General features: G+C 36.0%; 2 protein-coding genes across 4 annotated transcripts in view; one reads left to right on the forward strand and one right to left on the reverse strand.

The window, feature by feature from the left end:
* Positions 1-706: 706 nt before the first annotated feature.
* The window catches only part of LOC309498839 (neuropeptide FF receptor 2), a 35268-nt gene continuing 18054 nt past the window's right edge, over positions 707-17920 (reverse strand). The window contains exons 4-5 of the mRNA XM_082169777.1: positions 5530-5579; positions 707-5425 (exon numbers count right to left, since the gene is read on the reverse strand). Of these exons, the coding sequence (XP_082025903.1) occupies positions 5562-5579 (18 nt within the window). The 3' untranslated portion in view covers positions 707-5425; positions 5530-5561. The remainder of the gene's footprint in view (positions 5426-5529; positions 5580-17920) is intronic.
* Positions 7557-11319, forward strand: LOC309498841 (uncharacterized protein). Of its 3 annotated transcripts, XM_082169779.1 has the most exons (6): positions 7557-7842; positions 8135-8191; positions 8635-8715; positions 8874-8972; positions 9084-9239; positions 10253-11319. In XM_082169779.1, the coding sequence occupies exons 1-6, from the start codon at positions 7840-7842 to the stop codon at positions 10286-10288; spliced, it is 432 nt and encodes a 143-aa protein (XP_082025905.1). In that variant the 5' UTR covers positions 7557-7839; the 3' UTR covers positions 10289-11319. The 3 variants fall into 3 exon arrangements, 2 of the variants coding, with proteins under 2 accessions (XP_082025905.1, XP_082025906.1); XM_082169780.1 differs by lacking the exon at positions 8135-8191 and having other exon boundaries at positions 7748-7842; XR_014206058.1 differs by lacking the exons at positions 7557-7842; positions 8135-8191 and having other exon boundaries at positions 8202-8715; positions 9079-9239.

A 17920-nucleotide genomic window follows, 5' to 3' on the forward strand; every position in this document is an offset into this window, starting at 1 on the left:
ATTTCACTGTGCGATTGCATTAAGAGATTCATGTCATTTGTCAAAACACATTCCTTGTCACTGATGAAGTTAAATTACCTCAGTCAGCATATAACAATCATCAGACACAATGTGCATTTCATTAATTCTGAGTAGTAATGAGAAGCAAAAAAATTAACAGTAGAAAAAAAAAATACCTCTTTAAGAATCAGCAGAAGGTTAAGTCTCTCTCTCTTTCTAATTAATAGCACTTAAAGTAATCCTCTAATGGAGAACTGGCATTTCTCTCCCTTATCTAAAGAGTTTTAGAGATAATCTAATAATGGAAGATTTGTTGCTCTTATCAAGTCCTCCCTCAGGAAGCCCTTGTCATAAGTGCTGAAGTGCCGGCTCTCATTTTTGCTTGCTGCATGGCATTGTCATGGGAAGGCTTACCATTTACCTCTTCTTCTCTCAAAAATGCCATATGCCATTGTGGACAAATTGCTTTCTCATGGGTGTTGTGTTTCTCTAAGTAGAGGGAATCGGAGCAATTTTTCAACAATGTTTTGTGTCCACTCAATGAAGAAATGGTTGTTTTAAGGGCATTTAAAAGGGTATATGTCTATAATTGGTATAATTGGTTGGTTCTTCTGGACCTACCTAATTTTTTTAATACTGAATAGGCTTAATTCATGGTCTGTCTGTTCGTCAGTCTTAAATCAGAAAGTTTAGACAGACAGTGGCATGTGAACATTTCTACTGCAAAAGCAGGTATCAACATTCTGAAATCATGCCGCATAAGTAGTTTTATTTCTCAGATACAATCAACACATTCAATAGACAAAATGTATTTATTAGTTTTATTTAATATATATAGGCTATTAAGTCAATATTTACAGTCACATATAGTCTACTATATTTTAAACAACAGAGATGAGCAGTATTTCTTCTTGTAGTGATGCACAAAGCCATACAAATCTTGAAAGGTGGAGAAAAACATAACTCCCACATTCCATAAAACATTTTTTGCTGTTTTCAGTATAAAAATGCAAATTAGTGTTCAGTGAATTGACTCTGATACCAGGTTTGTACACACAAACTGTCACACAAGGGAGGACTTATCTGTTAAACAATCACAAAAATAAGTAAGCCCAGACAGTATTCAAATATGACATCATGCGGTTTCATAGATTTGACATTCCATGTACAAACACCATCCCATGAGTTCAAACACAAAGATTATATAGCACACAATTTCATTTGATAACACCACCATATAACAGATATTCACTCTTGACCAGCCTGCTTTGCCAGACTCTGCCCAGATTAAATGTTCACAGTCACTGAAACATCTTGAACAAATGTACTATAACATTGATCTTGTCAGTATGTTTCGAAGGAAAATTCCTACAGCATAGTTCTTCTTCTAGGGGGTCCCAAAGCCAATTGTCAAAAGCTTACTCTTGGAATATGTTAAAACAGAAGGTGATGTATTTGGAGACCTTAGTCTTAAATAATATACAAACAACACAATACACACAGCAGTTTTAGAATAGCTTATTAAGGGTACAAGGATGTTAATTGACGCAAATATCTCAGTAGTGTAATTTCCATTATTTCTCCCATTTACTTGAGTTATCTACTTGTCGTTAAAATTAGCAATGCAGTTATTGCACGGACAGAGTAACCTGGTGTTGGTATATCAAGATTTCAATAACTCTCCAGTGCACTCTTACTTTTTGTATGACCAACTAAATCAATGAAAGTGACAATGAAATCAAAATTGATAATTTTTTAATTTTGTGGAATATTGCAGTGTTTTTTAATAAATTATGTATCCGTGCACATCACAGTTTTTTGATAGGGCCACATTGATAGGGCCCAATGTGTCTTCGTAATCTTTAATCAATATAACTTCCCCTCGCAAAAACATCTCTTTTCTGACTGATGACGTGTGCACTGGTGCGAGGACGAGACAATAACAGGAGATCACAGCAATTAGCAAACAACAGTGAGCCAATCAATTCATGATGGACAAAATCAAGTCCCGCTGACAAAATCAAGAAGCCGTTTCACTTGGATATACAGTACGTCACAAAAAAGAAAAGAGGATTGTTTCATGCTAACTTTAACCACAAGTATCATTGCCACTTGATGAAAATAAGCTCCAAAGAGCTGAAACAGGAACATTTCCCATTCAATACAGAAGAAACAGAACTGGTTTCAGACCAGGTGCCATGGGCTGCTACACACTATCAAAATACTAAAGATGCTGTGCTGCATTTGGAGTTCAGACAGCACTCACATTGCCCTTTTACCCAAACTGGACAAATAGGGGTGTAGTAGACAGGGGGGGACAGGGGGACAAAAGATTTCGGGCACAGTTGCTTTCCCATGAATGCGCTGAATGAAGAGATGATGGGAAATGGCTTGCTGACAACACAGCTTAATGCTCATTGGTTAAACAACCATGATGATTTGTTCTCTTCCAAAATGTTTAATTTTCTAAACCTGATATGTTTTTATTTATGTAAATTAATGTGTGAATATTCTTAAACTCTCTGATAGTGCGATCTCTGCATGAGATAAGTAATTGATGACATATTCTTAAAAGAAATCTAAAATACATGTCTTTATTAAACTAAAAATGGATGGAGAACGCATCTTTGGTATAGGAAAATTAACTAACCTACTAACCGCTACTTTAGATGACTTGTTCATCATTTTCATATAAAAGCAACGGAATTTAGATTAGCCAACATCCATAGAATTACATGAAGTGAGAACTATCCGTCGAATGCATAGGCCTATATTTCACTCCTTATCTGACTGTAGCGATCTACTTGTCTACATTTCAGGTGAGGAAAATCTCAATTGAGCCTGTTGTCACTTGTAATTTGAATATGTAGAAACATATCCATCTTTTTCCTGAGCAACCAATGAACGCTGCCATGACCGATTCTAATTTCCCCTGAACTGATGTCCTATTCCGGTCTCCATATGAACCCGTGTTAATACTGGGTAAATAGAGCGACTGAATTAATTCAACTTTTTGAAAACTAATTATAAATGAATAAAAACTAGCTCAGTTTAATAGCTGCCACAACAACAGCAATAAACTAAAATAATTCCTGAAATTAATTGATTTGTGCACCACAAAACCGGAAAAAAAATATCTGTTTCTGTCACGATATGCATCACATGTCAATGACTTATGAGAGAAAATGAGCATGGCAGCACTTACTGTATGTGAGTAAGGTATAGGAGTGCTCCTATAATGTGGACAAATAGCCCTCTGAACTTCACTGTGATTCGGAGCTGTATGTAGGATATGTTATCAACATAACTTTGGGCCACTTCATGTCATATACCCACTCATTTAACTGTTTGAGGTCATTCTCTGTTGAGACTCTGCAGTGTCAGAATGACTGTCTTTAACAAAGTGTCAGCACTACGGAACCATATGCTTTTTCTAGCCATTTTAATAGGTTTAATGTTACATTATCTTCTAGGAAAATATGCTAATTTGACCAGAAACACTGGAGAATGGAAATGTAGAAGTGAGGCTGGTATAAGTCAGGCGAGAATTCCGTGTTCAGAAAAAGGATGATAGACCTGAAGGTTTTTGATGCTACTGTGGATGACATGTGGGAATCATGTATAAATGCATCGCATATCAACTCACTCCATCGATGTTGGGACTGTTTCCAGATTCTAAAGAAGAATAAACTGAATGTCAATGTAGAAAGTTGTGCGAATGCCAGCACTGGAGACATTTAACAACTTTGAAATAGAGAGAGACAAAATTAGATGTTTTTCTTTCTGTATAATTTTCCTGTCCACTGTGTGACAGTATGTCAAAATAATGTTGTTTATAGGCCTACATTATCCTATAGCATCTTTCTTTGTTGAGATGAATATGTTCCAAAGGTAACATTGCAACATTGCAACATCCAACAAATATACTGTCAAATATGTCCCCAATAATCGGGCTTTAAAGACATGATTATGCTGTCACAACACACTGACATGACAAGTAGGCTGACACCCCACACTGCTTTTCACTTTTACAAAAAATAAAGTTGCTCATAATGACCATCAACAAGCAACACATTTCAACAAGGACCTGCTTCTCTCTCTAACTATTGTTCTCTGTCTGATGCACATTATGCAACAAGCTGTGGCGGTATAATGATAATTATTCCTTTTGTAATTTGAGCATTAGATAACGTAACATTCATTATGTATATGCTTTACTCTCATAGAACATCTCACAGACAAAATACACAGCAATTTGTGACTATTTTCTGAACAGATTGTTCGTATGATTATTCATTGTTTACACATCATTGCAAATCATAGTAAGATGCAGAATTGCATCCAAGAGGATTACCAAACTATTAAGTTTCACACCAAGAAAAAGACTTATAGCATCAATACATTGTGTGCCAAGTATATCACTTTGTAATCAACAGCCAGGTTTACATTAGAAACACAGACAATAAAATTTCATTTTAAAGTGAGGTCTTTTTTCTACACATACAACATTGACAGCGTAGATTCTCATTCGCCAAAAGCAAAACTGTGAAATATGCATAAATGTCAGATGCAATAACCAGAGACAGTTTGAATACTTGCCATTCCCTCATGGATGTGTTGACTCATTCCACATATAAGACCGTTCAAGTTCTCATGGTTTCTGACCGCTAATGCCATTTTTGAAGGCACAGCTCTTGTTCAGCAGCTCATTTACATGTTTTTGAGACTAAAAAGATCCTCAGGCACTGTCCCCCATGTTAGGGCACAAACTGTTGAGTGTTTGTGAAAATAACTGGAAAAATGGCCTTCCTGTTACAGTTAAGATGCTTCTCACAGACCAAGACCTATTACATTCACCCTGTAAACACGCCAGCAAGAGACCTGCAAGTTTTGCTGCTGGCATTTATTCAATGTTGGTTAATAAGTGAACATGTTGAGCAGGCAATAAAAAAATAATATAAAAGGTAACTCAAAGAGAAGAAATTGAACAGGCCATTTTGACAAAATGGAGTAATTTTACCATCCAGATCTAGAGATGCAATAGAAATCCCCCTCAAATATCCCCTGTTCAGGTACTTCAGTCAGTTTCAGATGTGGCTTAGAATCAAAACCTTTTCCATGGGAATATCTGTATTAGTTGTGGTCTTGAAATTTGGTGTAATTTTTTATGAACCTCAGGGTGTATTCCTCAGGTTAAACTGGGTGTAAGCGCAAACATCCATGAATGACATTGTGCATAATTTGGCATCCAGTAAGATGTAATTTCATTTCTCATCTTATTAAGTCAAAGCTAGGTCCACAAAATGGCCTTGTTTGTGTTTGTCACACACAATTGCTGAATATTAAACCCTCCAGATCAGACTGCCTTTCTGGAATGATTATTGTCTTAAAATTTCATGTGAGAAAAGGCAGAGCACATCCTTGCCTAGAAGATGAAAGAGATGAAATAAGATGAAAGACGAACTCATGGTGCCCCCCCAGCAGTAAAAGAGTCAAAGAGAAGGGAAAAATCATCTGAGTGCACAGTACCTTTGAACAGGTTCCATGAAGATCATAAGCACCTATAAATCATACATTACCTGTGAAGAAAAACAGACAAACAGTGGTTACATTTAAATCGTTTAACACCCTGAATTTTCTCACTAAAACTTTCTGTATTCAAAATGGATCAAACAGGGTCTATTAGAAAAAAATCTGCTGATGCCAGAAGGAGATGAAGGGTGAACATTTTCAATTTAGAGAAAAACAGCTGTAAAATTGCCTTGGATGGCAATAAAAAAAAGATGATGTTTGTTACAGCTTCTGCGCTGTCAGAAAAGTACCTTATGGCGCTTTTCCACTACACAGTACCAGCTCGCCTCGCCTCAACTTTGTTTGGTTTTCCAATGTGTAAAAGTTGTACCTGTGACTGCTTCCAGGTACTTTTTTTCATATCACCTCCGGCAAATTGTCTCTGCCTCCGGCGAGGTTCTGAGCAGGCTGAAGCGAGCTGAGGCGATACTAAAATGTGACGTGAAAACACGGCAGACTGCTGACTGGTCAGAGAAAATCGTCACTATTCACTGCGTCATCATTGCACGCGCCAGACGGAGTATCCTGAATATGGTACAAAGTTGTCCCTTTAAGGGTACTGCCGCAGTGACGTTGTACAGCTTTTGTAACCCTAAAGGTAGGTTGGACAGCTGTTGTACACCTAAAGGTAAGTTTTAGTGTGTTGTAATGGTGACCTGCTCAAGTACATGCCAGTTTAAAAGTGTGGAATTTCAGTATGAAACTATAGGGAATTTGCCATGCACACATATTTTAAATAAAATATGTAATTCTGTATTTTATAAACGCGACTATTCAAAAGTTTGTAGTTGGTAAGATGTTTTTTGTTTTTAAAAGAAGTGTCTTACACCAAGGTTGCATTTATTTGATTACAGAACAGCAAGAACAGTAATATTTTGAAATATTTTTACATTTTAAAATAATTGTTTTCTATTTTGATGGAAGTAAAATAATGTCAAATGTTTTTGAAATAAAAAAAGCCTGTTGAATTGTACTACTTGAAAAAAATTGTCATTGCATTAACCATGCTTGCATTTTAATGCATTGTATTTTTAGGGCTTGCATTTTTTTACATACAGTCAGCATCTAGTCATAGTTGGGGGCGTGGTGAGGGTGGAGTCGCGTGGGGGAAAACACTGCGAACATCGTGTGTATTTGAATGACAAAAATGTGGTATTGCGAGTCATTGACGCCTGCCGACCGGCAACGGTACATTGTAAAATTAACTGCAATAGGTTATGATAGCCCTTATTTAATTAAAAACTGGGTCAATGACCCAACCAAATGGCCGGAGGTGTCGTTTCCAGACATTTTGTGATCTGGTTGAATCTCCAAGACATCGCGGTAGCTGTAGCGGTAACATTAGCCTATAACTCAATCAACTTATGTTGCATACTATAACTCCATAAAACCTTGTCACTTACCAATTGTACGTATGCTTCACTCCAAACTATTAATCCTTTTGTAAAACGGTGATCAGTAGTACGAAGTTGCCGAGGGACTGTGCTGACAGTTATCCCTAAAGTCCTCTAGTAACTCGCAGACTGCGAATGAGACATCCCTTATGAAAAACAACTAGCCTATAGGAATACTATAGTATTTTGGGACATACTATAGAGGTATTACAGAACATCACATAAGTATTATACACTAGGCTACTATAGAAATCTTATAGGATTACTATAGTTCTTTTTCGTAAGGGATGTAGACAAAACTAGCCCACCACTGCCTAATACGAGTTTAACACCCACTACTATATCACACAGGGATCTACTCACACAGTAATCTCAAAAAAGAAAGCTCAAAAGCCATTTTGTCCTCATTTCCGGTTCTGTGTGTTTATAGGAAGGATGTAGAACATCAATTCATAATTTGTTTGTTTATTGGCGGTACAGAAAACGACACAGCAACTCTTCGGCATGATTGCCCCGTGTATTTCAATGAGCGCCAAGGCAATGTTTTCCCCCACACTGTAAAAAATGATTCCGCATTTTAGTTGTTTCAATGTAATTTTGTAAGTTTATACAACTTGTGGTTTCTGAATTTGTTAATTCAACTTAACATGTTAAGTTTTCACTGTCTCAACTAGTCTGCAAGTTGACATAACTAGAGTATTTGCCGCCTCAACTTAAAAACATATGCTGAACCAGTAAGGTTAGTTCTCATTTTTTATCGCGAGATGAGATCACGTGAAGCGCGAAACAAACAGGTCTCTCGCCATGACTCCTTCATCGGCCATTGCTGGAGAGTTTATCGGCAGATGATTTAATTCTTCCACTATCATCAAATATGGTAAGTAAATATTCGTTAATATGATGTAATAACTTGTAAAATGACATATGAAGTAATCATCCATGTATTGTTCAATATCAACGTTTCTAGATCACATTGGACTGTTGCTAATCCAGTTTTACCAGTTTAACGTTACATAGGCTAATATATATATATATATATATATATATATATATTAATTATGTGAGAGAGACTGATATATGGATGAATGATAAAATAGCCTAGAGAGCGGGAAAAGCATGTCGTGAAAAATAACGCATTTCTACCATGTTTGTTCACTCTCATGTTCAAGTTATTTGCGCCAAAATCACCAAGTCTAATCACCATTCAGGCAAAGCAGCGTCGACGCGTGAGTACGACAACAACGAGCTGACAAATAATGTAACGTTAATTTAATGTAAAACTGTGTGAGTGGTGCGGCAGGATTATCAGAATCCTCCGGTGTTCGAGATGGACGCTCCATAACTGAAAAGTTGTTGTACAACTGTCTAGTTTTACTTATTAAATGTCGAACTTAAAAGACTGTGGTCAGTTATGTTTAGTTTATTGTGGGAGATTATGTAACTATAGCAACCGCTTAACCATCGCAGTGTTTTCCCCAGAACTAGTGAAATGCTTAGCAGCTAATACTGTCCTAATAAGGTCTTAATAGTAATGTCAATAAATATATATCCACAAATTTGGTGATAAACTATTATTGATCTAGTCTTGATCTTGATTGTGTATGTGTACTCGGTTTATTAAATGTTAGTTGACTTAATTGTTCTTTTCTTTTGCCCTTGACCAATAAAGTGGAGCAGCAAGTTCTGTTTATTCAAGACAACCAATGAACGCATTGTCAGAAGGCACTACAAGCTGAAGCACTGCCATCATGTAAGTAACTGTCTGCTTCCCTGCATCTATAAAGACTGTGTGTGTTCATTTAGAACTGAGTTTGCTCTAAAAAATACATTTGTCCAGGGACCATACACAATCTGTCCGGCTCTGTGCTGCAGCTTTTACGTTGAACTGTGATCTTTATGCTTTCTCAGAGACCTGTGGCATTACAGGCAGACAGGAGAGTTAAAAAAGGATCCTCCAGTATCTGCTATGGAAAAAGAGGTGGCCGGTTCTTTTTTTGTGAGAGACAGGTAAAGTCCTACACTGCTGAAAATGGTGTTTAGATGAATATGTAGATATATTATTTTGCAGTGTTGTTTAACATGCTGCTGTTATGTTTGTGTCATTTAATATTAGTTTAGATCAGTGCAGAATTCAACATGCTAATTTCACTGGACCTGAGCAAGTCCTTTTATGAGGGTCTTGACTGGCATCTACCAAAACTGTTGTGTCTACCGTTCAAGCACTTTGCTGACATTGCTGAAATGAGGACCATAATGGACAGCCTAGATAAAAATGTAAGTACATATATTTCTACTGTACTTTTTTCATAAACATTATGGGCACTTCCTTTCTTGCCATTTCTGTTGTCGTGCATATTTTTTATTAGTGCTGCAAAATATTGAAGAAAAAAGTAATATGTCATTTGTTAATGCGTATTTAAAATAAATTAAAATTAGTCACCTTCTAGTCAATCATTTTATAATGACATATTAAAGGTGGTATCAGCGATTTCAGGCCCAAACATAAATTATCACATTCATCTAATATTTCCTAACGATCCGCTAGCTGCCCGCCCCATAAGCATGCTGTCAAAAAACCGCGTCTCTCTAGGTAGCCTAGGCTCTGAGATCTGCACACAAAAACAGTTGGTATCAACATCACTCAAAACCAAAATAAATAGTGTTCCAACCAATCATCGACAGGGGCGGGTGTTGTGAGGTTTTGCGCTCGTGCACGGCTGCCTATGACGGCTGCACGCGAAAACCTCACAACACCCGCCCCTGTCGATGATTGGTTGGAACACTATTTATTTTGGTTTTGAGTGATGTTGATACCAACTGTTTTTGTGTGGATCGTTAGGAAATATTAGATGAATGTGATCATTTATGTTTGGGCCTGAAATCGCTGATACCACCTTTAAGTTTTATCTTTGATAATCAAAATTACATTTTGGAAGAAAAAAGTCCCCTGTGAAATCAATTTCTTTAGGCCTTAAAATATTGTAGCTTGATTGTAACATTTTATAATGCTTCATTTAGTGTACAGATGCAAAATGCCTCCGTTTATTCACAGTGTATAGTATTTGACCTAAGTCTCTCAGTTTAAAGGTTTTTTACAGGATAGTTCATTCAAAAATGAAAGTTCTCTCATCAATTACTCGCCCTCATATTGTTCCAAGCCTGTAAGACCTTTAATCTTCTTCGGAACACTAAATAAGACTTGGTGTACTCATGTTGTGTTTAAGTGGTTGAGCTTCAGTGTTGTATGTGTGAAAGCACATTTTGAAGTTTGTCATTTTTTAATACAGCACACAGATTCCGAAGAAGATATGATCGGGGCATGACTCTAGGAATCATCGCAGTGGTGGAAGATGTGATAGACCCAATTCCATGCAACTCTAGTGATGTGGCCCTTGTAATCGAGGAAGCAGTTGTTCTGCGAGGATTTGGTGACATACAAATGACATTGCTTTATGCTCTCAACATAAACTACCCCAGAAAACACCTCAGATACACTTTCGGGGTGATTCATGAACATTGGAGCTGATACCTGCAGTGCAAGAGTGCACTCTCTTAAAAATACATTGTTGAATTAAAGATGTTGTTGAGGTAAGGTATGTATTTCTACAAAGAGCCTGTGTTTTCATCTGTATTTTTTTGTTTACCCATGTTTTTACAAGTTCTCTGCATCAAGGGCCTGACATCATTTTCATTGTTTAACTTTGTTTAATTTTACTTGGCTAAAACATATATTAAGATTTCATGTGGTTTAAAGTTATTTCACAGTTAAAGAGGTATTATTAATGTGAAAAATCTTAAAGTGTTATTAAAATTATTTTGTTAAATGTTAGATCTCAAGTTGCTCCAAACCTAAAAGACCTTTGTTTATCTTTGAAACATAAATTAAGATATTTTTTTAAATGAAATCTTTGATCTTTCTGTCCCTCCTTTGACATCCTATTCAACTAATACTTTCAAGGTCCAGAAAAGACATCCTTAAAGTAATCCAAGTGACGTCAGTGGTTTATATATTTGTTTACATGCAGCAGTGTCAGCTTTCGCGTCGACACAAGAATCATGTGCTGCTATGTTCTTGTAAACATTTGATGGAGAAAACTATTTAATAAATAAAATGGAATGAAACACTGACAATGCTTCATAAAACCTAGGTTAAACCACTGGAGTCACTTGGATTACTTTAAGGATGTCTTTTCTGGACCTTGAAAGTGCTAGTTGCTTAGGCTGTCAAAGGAGGGACAGAAAGCTCACCGATTTTATTAAAAAGATCTTCATTTGTCTACCAACAATGGAAAGTATTAACAGGTATTAACAGGTGAGCAACTTTTTTTGTGTGAACTGAGACTTTAAGATTTTTCACATAAATATACCCCCTTGTGAAATAACTTTAAAACACATGAAATCTTAATATATGTTTTAGCCAAGTAAAATTTTAAAAAATTAAGCAATGAGAATGCATGTCAGGTCATCAATGCTGAAAACTTGTACAAACATGAAAAAAATCCCACATGAATACACTTTCTATGCATTTTTCAAATACATTTTTATCTTTAAACTTCATGCAATTGTGATATAATTGTATTCCTTTGAATATGTTGTTTATTCTTAACATTTATTGATTTGTAAGGAACAATAAAACCATTTGGAAAAATCTGTTATTTATTTGGTTGAGTGTGCTATATTGCAAGTTGAGAAAATATGCTAAATTAAGTTCAATGAACATACACTTTAGTACAGATAACTTGAAAATGTAAGTTATCGTATTTCAACTAATATTTAGAAGTCCAGGTAACTTGAACATGTAAGTTATCGTATTTCAACTAATCTTTACAAGTCCAGGTAACTTGAAAATGTAAGTTATCGTATTTCAACTAATCTTTACAAGTCCAGGTAACTTGAAAATGTAAGTTATCGTATTTCAACTAATCTTTACAAATCCAGGTAACTTGAAAATGTAAGTTATTGTATTTCAACTAATCTTTACAAGTCCAGGTAACTTGAAATAAGTTGTTGGCTCAACTATTTTAACTATGTCAACTAAACTTTTTAAGTTGAACATACTTAGTAGATTAAGTCAATAAAACTTAACTGAGTCAAAGCAAAAAAATAACTAAAAAATGTAAGTTGAGTGAACAAATTTTTTTTTACAGTGATCATGGGCTAAATTCACATCACGTGACGGGGCGTTCCCGGGGGCGTTCCCAGACCAACCATCTGTATCTATGGGCTGAAATTCAACATGGTTGAATATTTAAGCTGTGAATATTTCAATTAAAAACATTTCAAACACATTTTCATTATTAAAAATGCAATAATCCATATTCACCTTTCATATTTCACTTCCAAAATATTCAAACTGTTTAAAAATACAACCTATAATATTCAACAGGCAATTTTCGGTCCATTTTATTTCGCTTTGCAAATTCGCTTCCACAAATTCAGTGGTTCAAATTCAACAGTAAATTCAACATTGACATCCAGGAACTGCAGGAAATGCAGTAGATTGCCGAGCATACTCTCCATCTGCTGTTAGTCGATCTCACCAGCAGGGGGTGCAAAAGCGCGTGTTGTTGACGAAGACCAGCAACAGTTAGAAGAACAAGCCATTCATTCATAAAATGAAAATGATTATCTGTGTCAGTATATATGCGGAAAAGATGATAAACACACAAAAGCTGTGTTTATGTTTCATTCAATAACTTCATTGTTACTTTCCCTACTATTGGTGTAGCCTACATGTTATCAGCTTTCTCTATGAAAGGGATTATAATCGGTTTCCCTCAATACCTCATACTCAAGGATTCCCCTTCCGTCGGGACAAAACGCTTAATGGACTAATACAGTGATATAAAAGACCAATCTCGCACCTTATTGGAGATGTAGGCTGTTGAATACTATATAGGCTACAGGTAAGCAGACTCAGAATATGATCTTAACGCGCAAAGTTTCATGCTGAGCGTTTCGTGATATACTGGCATAAAATCAACACTTGATCAATTAATACTAACACCTTCTCTTCTGTTCTGTTCTGTTCTGTTCTGTTCTGTTCTATTCTCTCTCCCTCTCTCTCTCTCTCTCTCTCTCTCTCTCTCTCTCTCTCTCTCTCTCTCTCTATATATATATATATATATATATATATATATATATATATATATATATATATATATATATATATAGTATGTCTACGTGTATTGCATTAGCTTAAACTGGGAAGTGTCATAGCACTTGCATATTGTTCTCCTCCTATTGTTAGTTTAACTGTAAATCGCTTTGGACAAAAGCGTCTGCTAAATGATGTTTTATTAACAAAGTTCGGGAGGAGCAGGTTCAGATAATTAACCAAATTATGCACAGCTGGAGATTAATCAGTAATCAACTCAATGACAGAGTATAAATTCACAGCAGACCTATCTCTGTTAATTGAAAGTTTGTCAGCATCCCTCCTCCACCCCATCTCCTCACTTCCAGTTCCATCTACACTTACCAACTGGGGGGAGTACTCTGGGTTCGGGCCTAACTCCGAGCTCGGAGCCCTCCCCCCGGACAGCACGCCAAATACGCATAAACTTATTTTATCTACTAATTATATGTAGATGTGAACTCGTGAAATGACTAAATGTAAAATTGGCTTGACATTGGACATTCGCACATTTAGGGACCGTCACTATGTTGCATAACAAATTGGCATACACGTTTCTAACTTAAATAGCAAACTTAAATTTATTTGAATAAATACCAAAAAACCAAAGGGTGCGCATTATGCCTGACACTACATGAACACTTTACAGTTGGTTTTATGACTGTAAGTCGTTCTATTCAAATGCTATCGAAGTTAGAAACGTGTATACCAATGTCGTATACACTTTAGAGACGGTCCCTAAATGTGCGAATGTCCAACGTCAAGCCAACTTTATGCCAGTCTATCTGGGAAACGCTCAGCATTAAAGGGGTCATGACATTGTTTTTTCTTTTCTTTTATTATGTTCCCTTAGGTGCAATTATAGTATTACTATAGTTTTTTGGACAAAAAACGTTTAAAATTGAGTGTTTTATGACCTTTTCCCACCCTGTTTCTCATGCTCTGATTCAAACAGTCTGTTTTGGGGGTGTTTCCCCTTTAAGAGTTCAGTGTTAACGCCTACTGTTATGATTGGCTAACGTCAGTCCCTATGCATCAATTGTTAACGCCCCCTTGTCAAAACGTGCAGATTTTGGAGAGGGGGTTCAGCGAAAAATCGGCAGCTGGCAGCAGGAAGTAGCTGCCACTGGCAGCAGGAAGTAGCTGCCGTTGACAGCCGGAAGCCCTGCCATATTAGGAGGGACCTGCCATTTCTTGGCAGCCAATCAGTATCGTCCAACGTAGTAGCAACCAATCACATTTACCTGGAAGTCAAGCGAGAGCAGCGCCGGCGAATCTTCAGTAATGGCGGCGGTATTTGGCAGGGTAAGTTCGTATATTATCAGATTAATAAATAATTGTTGCTCTGTACGTTGGAGTTTACCTTTTATGTTAGAGACAGTGTATCTGTGTCTACTTAAGTTGAATTGGTTAATTTAATCATTTGTAGAAACGCAGCTTGTGCACCGTGTGCTCCTGGTTTGTGAGGGGCTATCATTAACTTCAAATACTAACTTACGTTACCATTATCATTAAATATTAGCGTTTGTTAACATGTTAACTTAATCTATTGATTAGAATAAAGGTCATGCTGATTTATTGGAATTGACAAGCTCAGCCTTGATGATACACGTGCAACGCTAACAAAACATATCCCAAATTATCTAACTTATGTTTTAATACAAAACACCATTTTAATCAACATTACTTCACCATATTCTAAACTTCTGTTTTTTTGTAGTTTCACCAAGTTCACCACAGCCTGTCACAGATTGCTGGGGATGGACAAACATATGTGCCAGGAAGGAAACCCCAGATTTCCAGTTGCAAAACCAACCAAACTCACTGGTATGTTTTCACATTATGAACATAATGTTCAAATGTATTATATCCTGTCTTGATCAAAGCAGGCAAAAGGCATTCTGTTTTTTATCTTTTTTTTATTTTTTTATACAAATTCTAGATTGTATCTAAAATTTGACATTTCAGTGTCTGTTTATTTTCTTAGTTTTATCATGTTTTGGATGGGGACCCAATCACCAGATGAGACCAGAATATATATATATGTATATATAATTATTTTATATATATCTATTCAAAATATACTGGAACTGTTCACTTTTTCCATATAACTTTCACCCCCAGTTTCACAGACAAGGCTCAAACTAGTCCCAGACTAAAATGCATGTTTAACTGAAAGCAAATTACACTTGTGTATCTTAAAATATCAGTGCCATTGTTTCTTTTAAGATTCACAACAGTAATGTTTTTTCTAAGGCATATTTATAAAAGTCCTAATTGCACTAAGGCCTAATTCTGGCATAATCTAAACCCTATCTGTGAAACCGGGCTTCAAAGTTTTACATATTAGTCCAGTGGTTCAGTTCAACGCTTTGTTCTCTGGCTTTAGATAGGCATAGACAGTGGCATTTAAAAAATAAATTACACCTGCTCCCTAGTTCAGGTATGCTACTGTCTACTGCTGCAACATGGCTAGGTGGTTCAACACGGAGTTCATCTCTCTCTTTCTCTCGTGTGTATAAAATAACTAACTTTTTCCCCCTTCTTTTTAAGCTCAATTGCAATAAAGATGGATCCGGGATCTTGGAAGCTTGTTAAAAATAAGGTATTGATTTCATGTTACAACAATTTTGATTTCTTTACTATCTTTAGTGTATAAAAAAAATTTTAGTTTTTCCATTGAGATTTTTTTTTCCAGGATGTTCCAGCTCAGTTGGGATCTGTGGACTGCAGTGTATTCATGCTAATGGTAAGTTATTATGGTGGTTTTGTTTCCCCATAACATTTATTTTACGGATAACCCAACATCCATAATAATTATCATCAGGCTGATCCCAATGAATTTTGTTTTTCAGGTGTGTGTTAAGGTTAGTGATGTCACTAGCCCAGGAGGAAGCTTGTGTAGTCCCCACCAGTTGTTTGTTGTAGTCCTTAAAGTGATTTCTGTAAAAAATAAATAAAAAAAAGTCTCCCTTTGCTTTGAACTTTTATCGTCGTAGCTTATTCATATTGCAGATATTGTTTATGCTCTGACAGCAACATTACTCTAAAGTTTCTTTCTTTCTTTCTTTTTCTAACATCTGTCTTTCTTTATTTTCTTTCTTTTTCTAACGTCTGTCTGTATTTCTTTTCTTTCTTTCTAACTTATCTATCTTTTTCTAACATCTGTCTTTCTTACTAATCTTAAGGTTACAGGGGTTAAACACTATGTGATCTGATTCACAGAATTGTACTTTTATGTGTATTTCTTTAAAGTGAACATTATCTGTACTACTTTTGGAGGAACTGCGATTCCATTGTGTTTTTGTGTGTGTGTGTTGAATGCTCTGTGCAGGTCTTGTGATATGCAGCAGCTGACCCCAAGACGCCTTTCTACGACCTCCGAGGTCATCACCGGACCATCTTGGGCTCGGATGACAATGTCGACTTACCCTCCTATCTATCCATAAGTGTAGAATTGTTTTAACTTTGTTCTTTTGCCAATGAGAAGTAGCCAACCTGTATTTACTGATGTCAATCATGCCCTTGGAAATGGTATAACTGGTGTGAGATTTTGTGTACAGTAGAGTCTCTGGCTTGCGACCCCGTGAGACTTTGACGCCTGGCTCTACCGATGAAACTATTCTTCAGTAAATTTTTACTTATTTGATTGAACCTCACGACTCCTGGTCTTCTTTCATCATATCTGGTCCTGGGTCTTTAAGCTGTTATCCCCTAACACTAGAAACATTGTAAATCATGTTAAACCATGCTAGAACATTGTAAAACGTTTTCAAACTTTCTTTTTCAAGCCAACTTAGTTTTTTATGAACTTTAACATCTAGTTCAGAATTGTTCATTCTGATTTCAGAACAACAAATATCAAGCCTGTTTTCAAAGTTACAGCTGTTTTATAAAACAAAGACAAGAATGTATTGAAATACTACAAATGTAAAACTGAACTTAAATGATAGCAAAATATGATTTTTAAATAAAGGTCATTGAGAAAATGTTTTTTTTTCTCTTCTTTTAGACATGACTTTCATTATTTGTTTAATGAATGTTTGTGTACGTTTAATAAATATACAATATTATTATATAGGCATTCATTTATGTATATATTTCAGTATTTGACAAACATGTACACAAATTATATTTATACACGTACAAATTCATAATTTCAAGTGTAGCTTAATGTTTGTTTTTTTGTACTGTCTATGATCTTCGTTACTTAATTTATATTTGATAAACCTTTTTAAACCAATTACAAAATAATTACAAATTTAAGTAATTTATTTAAATAAGTACTAAAATGATATATATACATTGATATAATAATTTATTTGCCTTGCTAAAAGCGGCATCCACCTCCGACTTCCGGTTATTAGCGGCAGCTGACGTCAGCTGCCAGTGGCAGCTACTTCCTGCTGCCAGCTGCCGATTTTTCGCTGAACCCCTACTGAGATTTTGCGGAGCTGTGTTTACCGTTACCATAGTGACGGGTGATACGGGTGATGCGTGCGAGGCGATTGCAATGATGTTTGAGTCGGAATCACAGGAAATTAACCATCAACACAACTTGCATCAGCCCGTCCACATAGAAAGTGTGAAACTATTTTGTCAGTTTGACAGCCTACATCTTTTAATAGCCTACGGGGCATAAATATGACGGTCATGAAAAATATAAGTAGGCTAAACTAAGTAAAAACACGGTGATTATTCATAATGAATTAAACTGCAATTAACGTTTTAAAAAAGTTTAAAGTTTTAAATAGCCTAACTTACATTACTTACAGTTTGCGTCATCGTCGTTGAGCCCAGAATAGTCCACACGGCCTTA

This window comes from Leuciscus leuciscus (genome assembly GCF_965113295.1).
Source record: "Leuciscus leuciscus genome assembly, chromosome: 5".
NCBI classification, from domain to species: domain Eukaryota; kingdom Metazoa; phylum Chordata; class Actinopteri; order Cypriniformes; family Leuciscidae; genus Leuciscus; species Leuciscus leuciscus.

Bases quoted from the DNA above. Each gene is read 5' to 3' on its own strand.
- LOC309498841 (XM_082169779.1), top strand. The intron at 8,192-8,634 runs GTGAGTACGACA...TGACCAATAAAG, and splicing joins AGGCAAAGCAGCGTCGACGC to TGGAGCAGCAAGTTCTGTTT. The intron at 9,240-10,252 runs GTAAGTACATAT...TTTTTAATACAG, and splicing joins TGGACAGCCTAGATAAAAAT to CACACAGATTCCGAAGAAGA.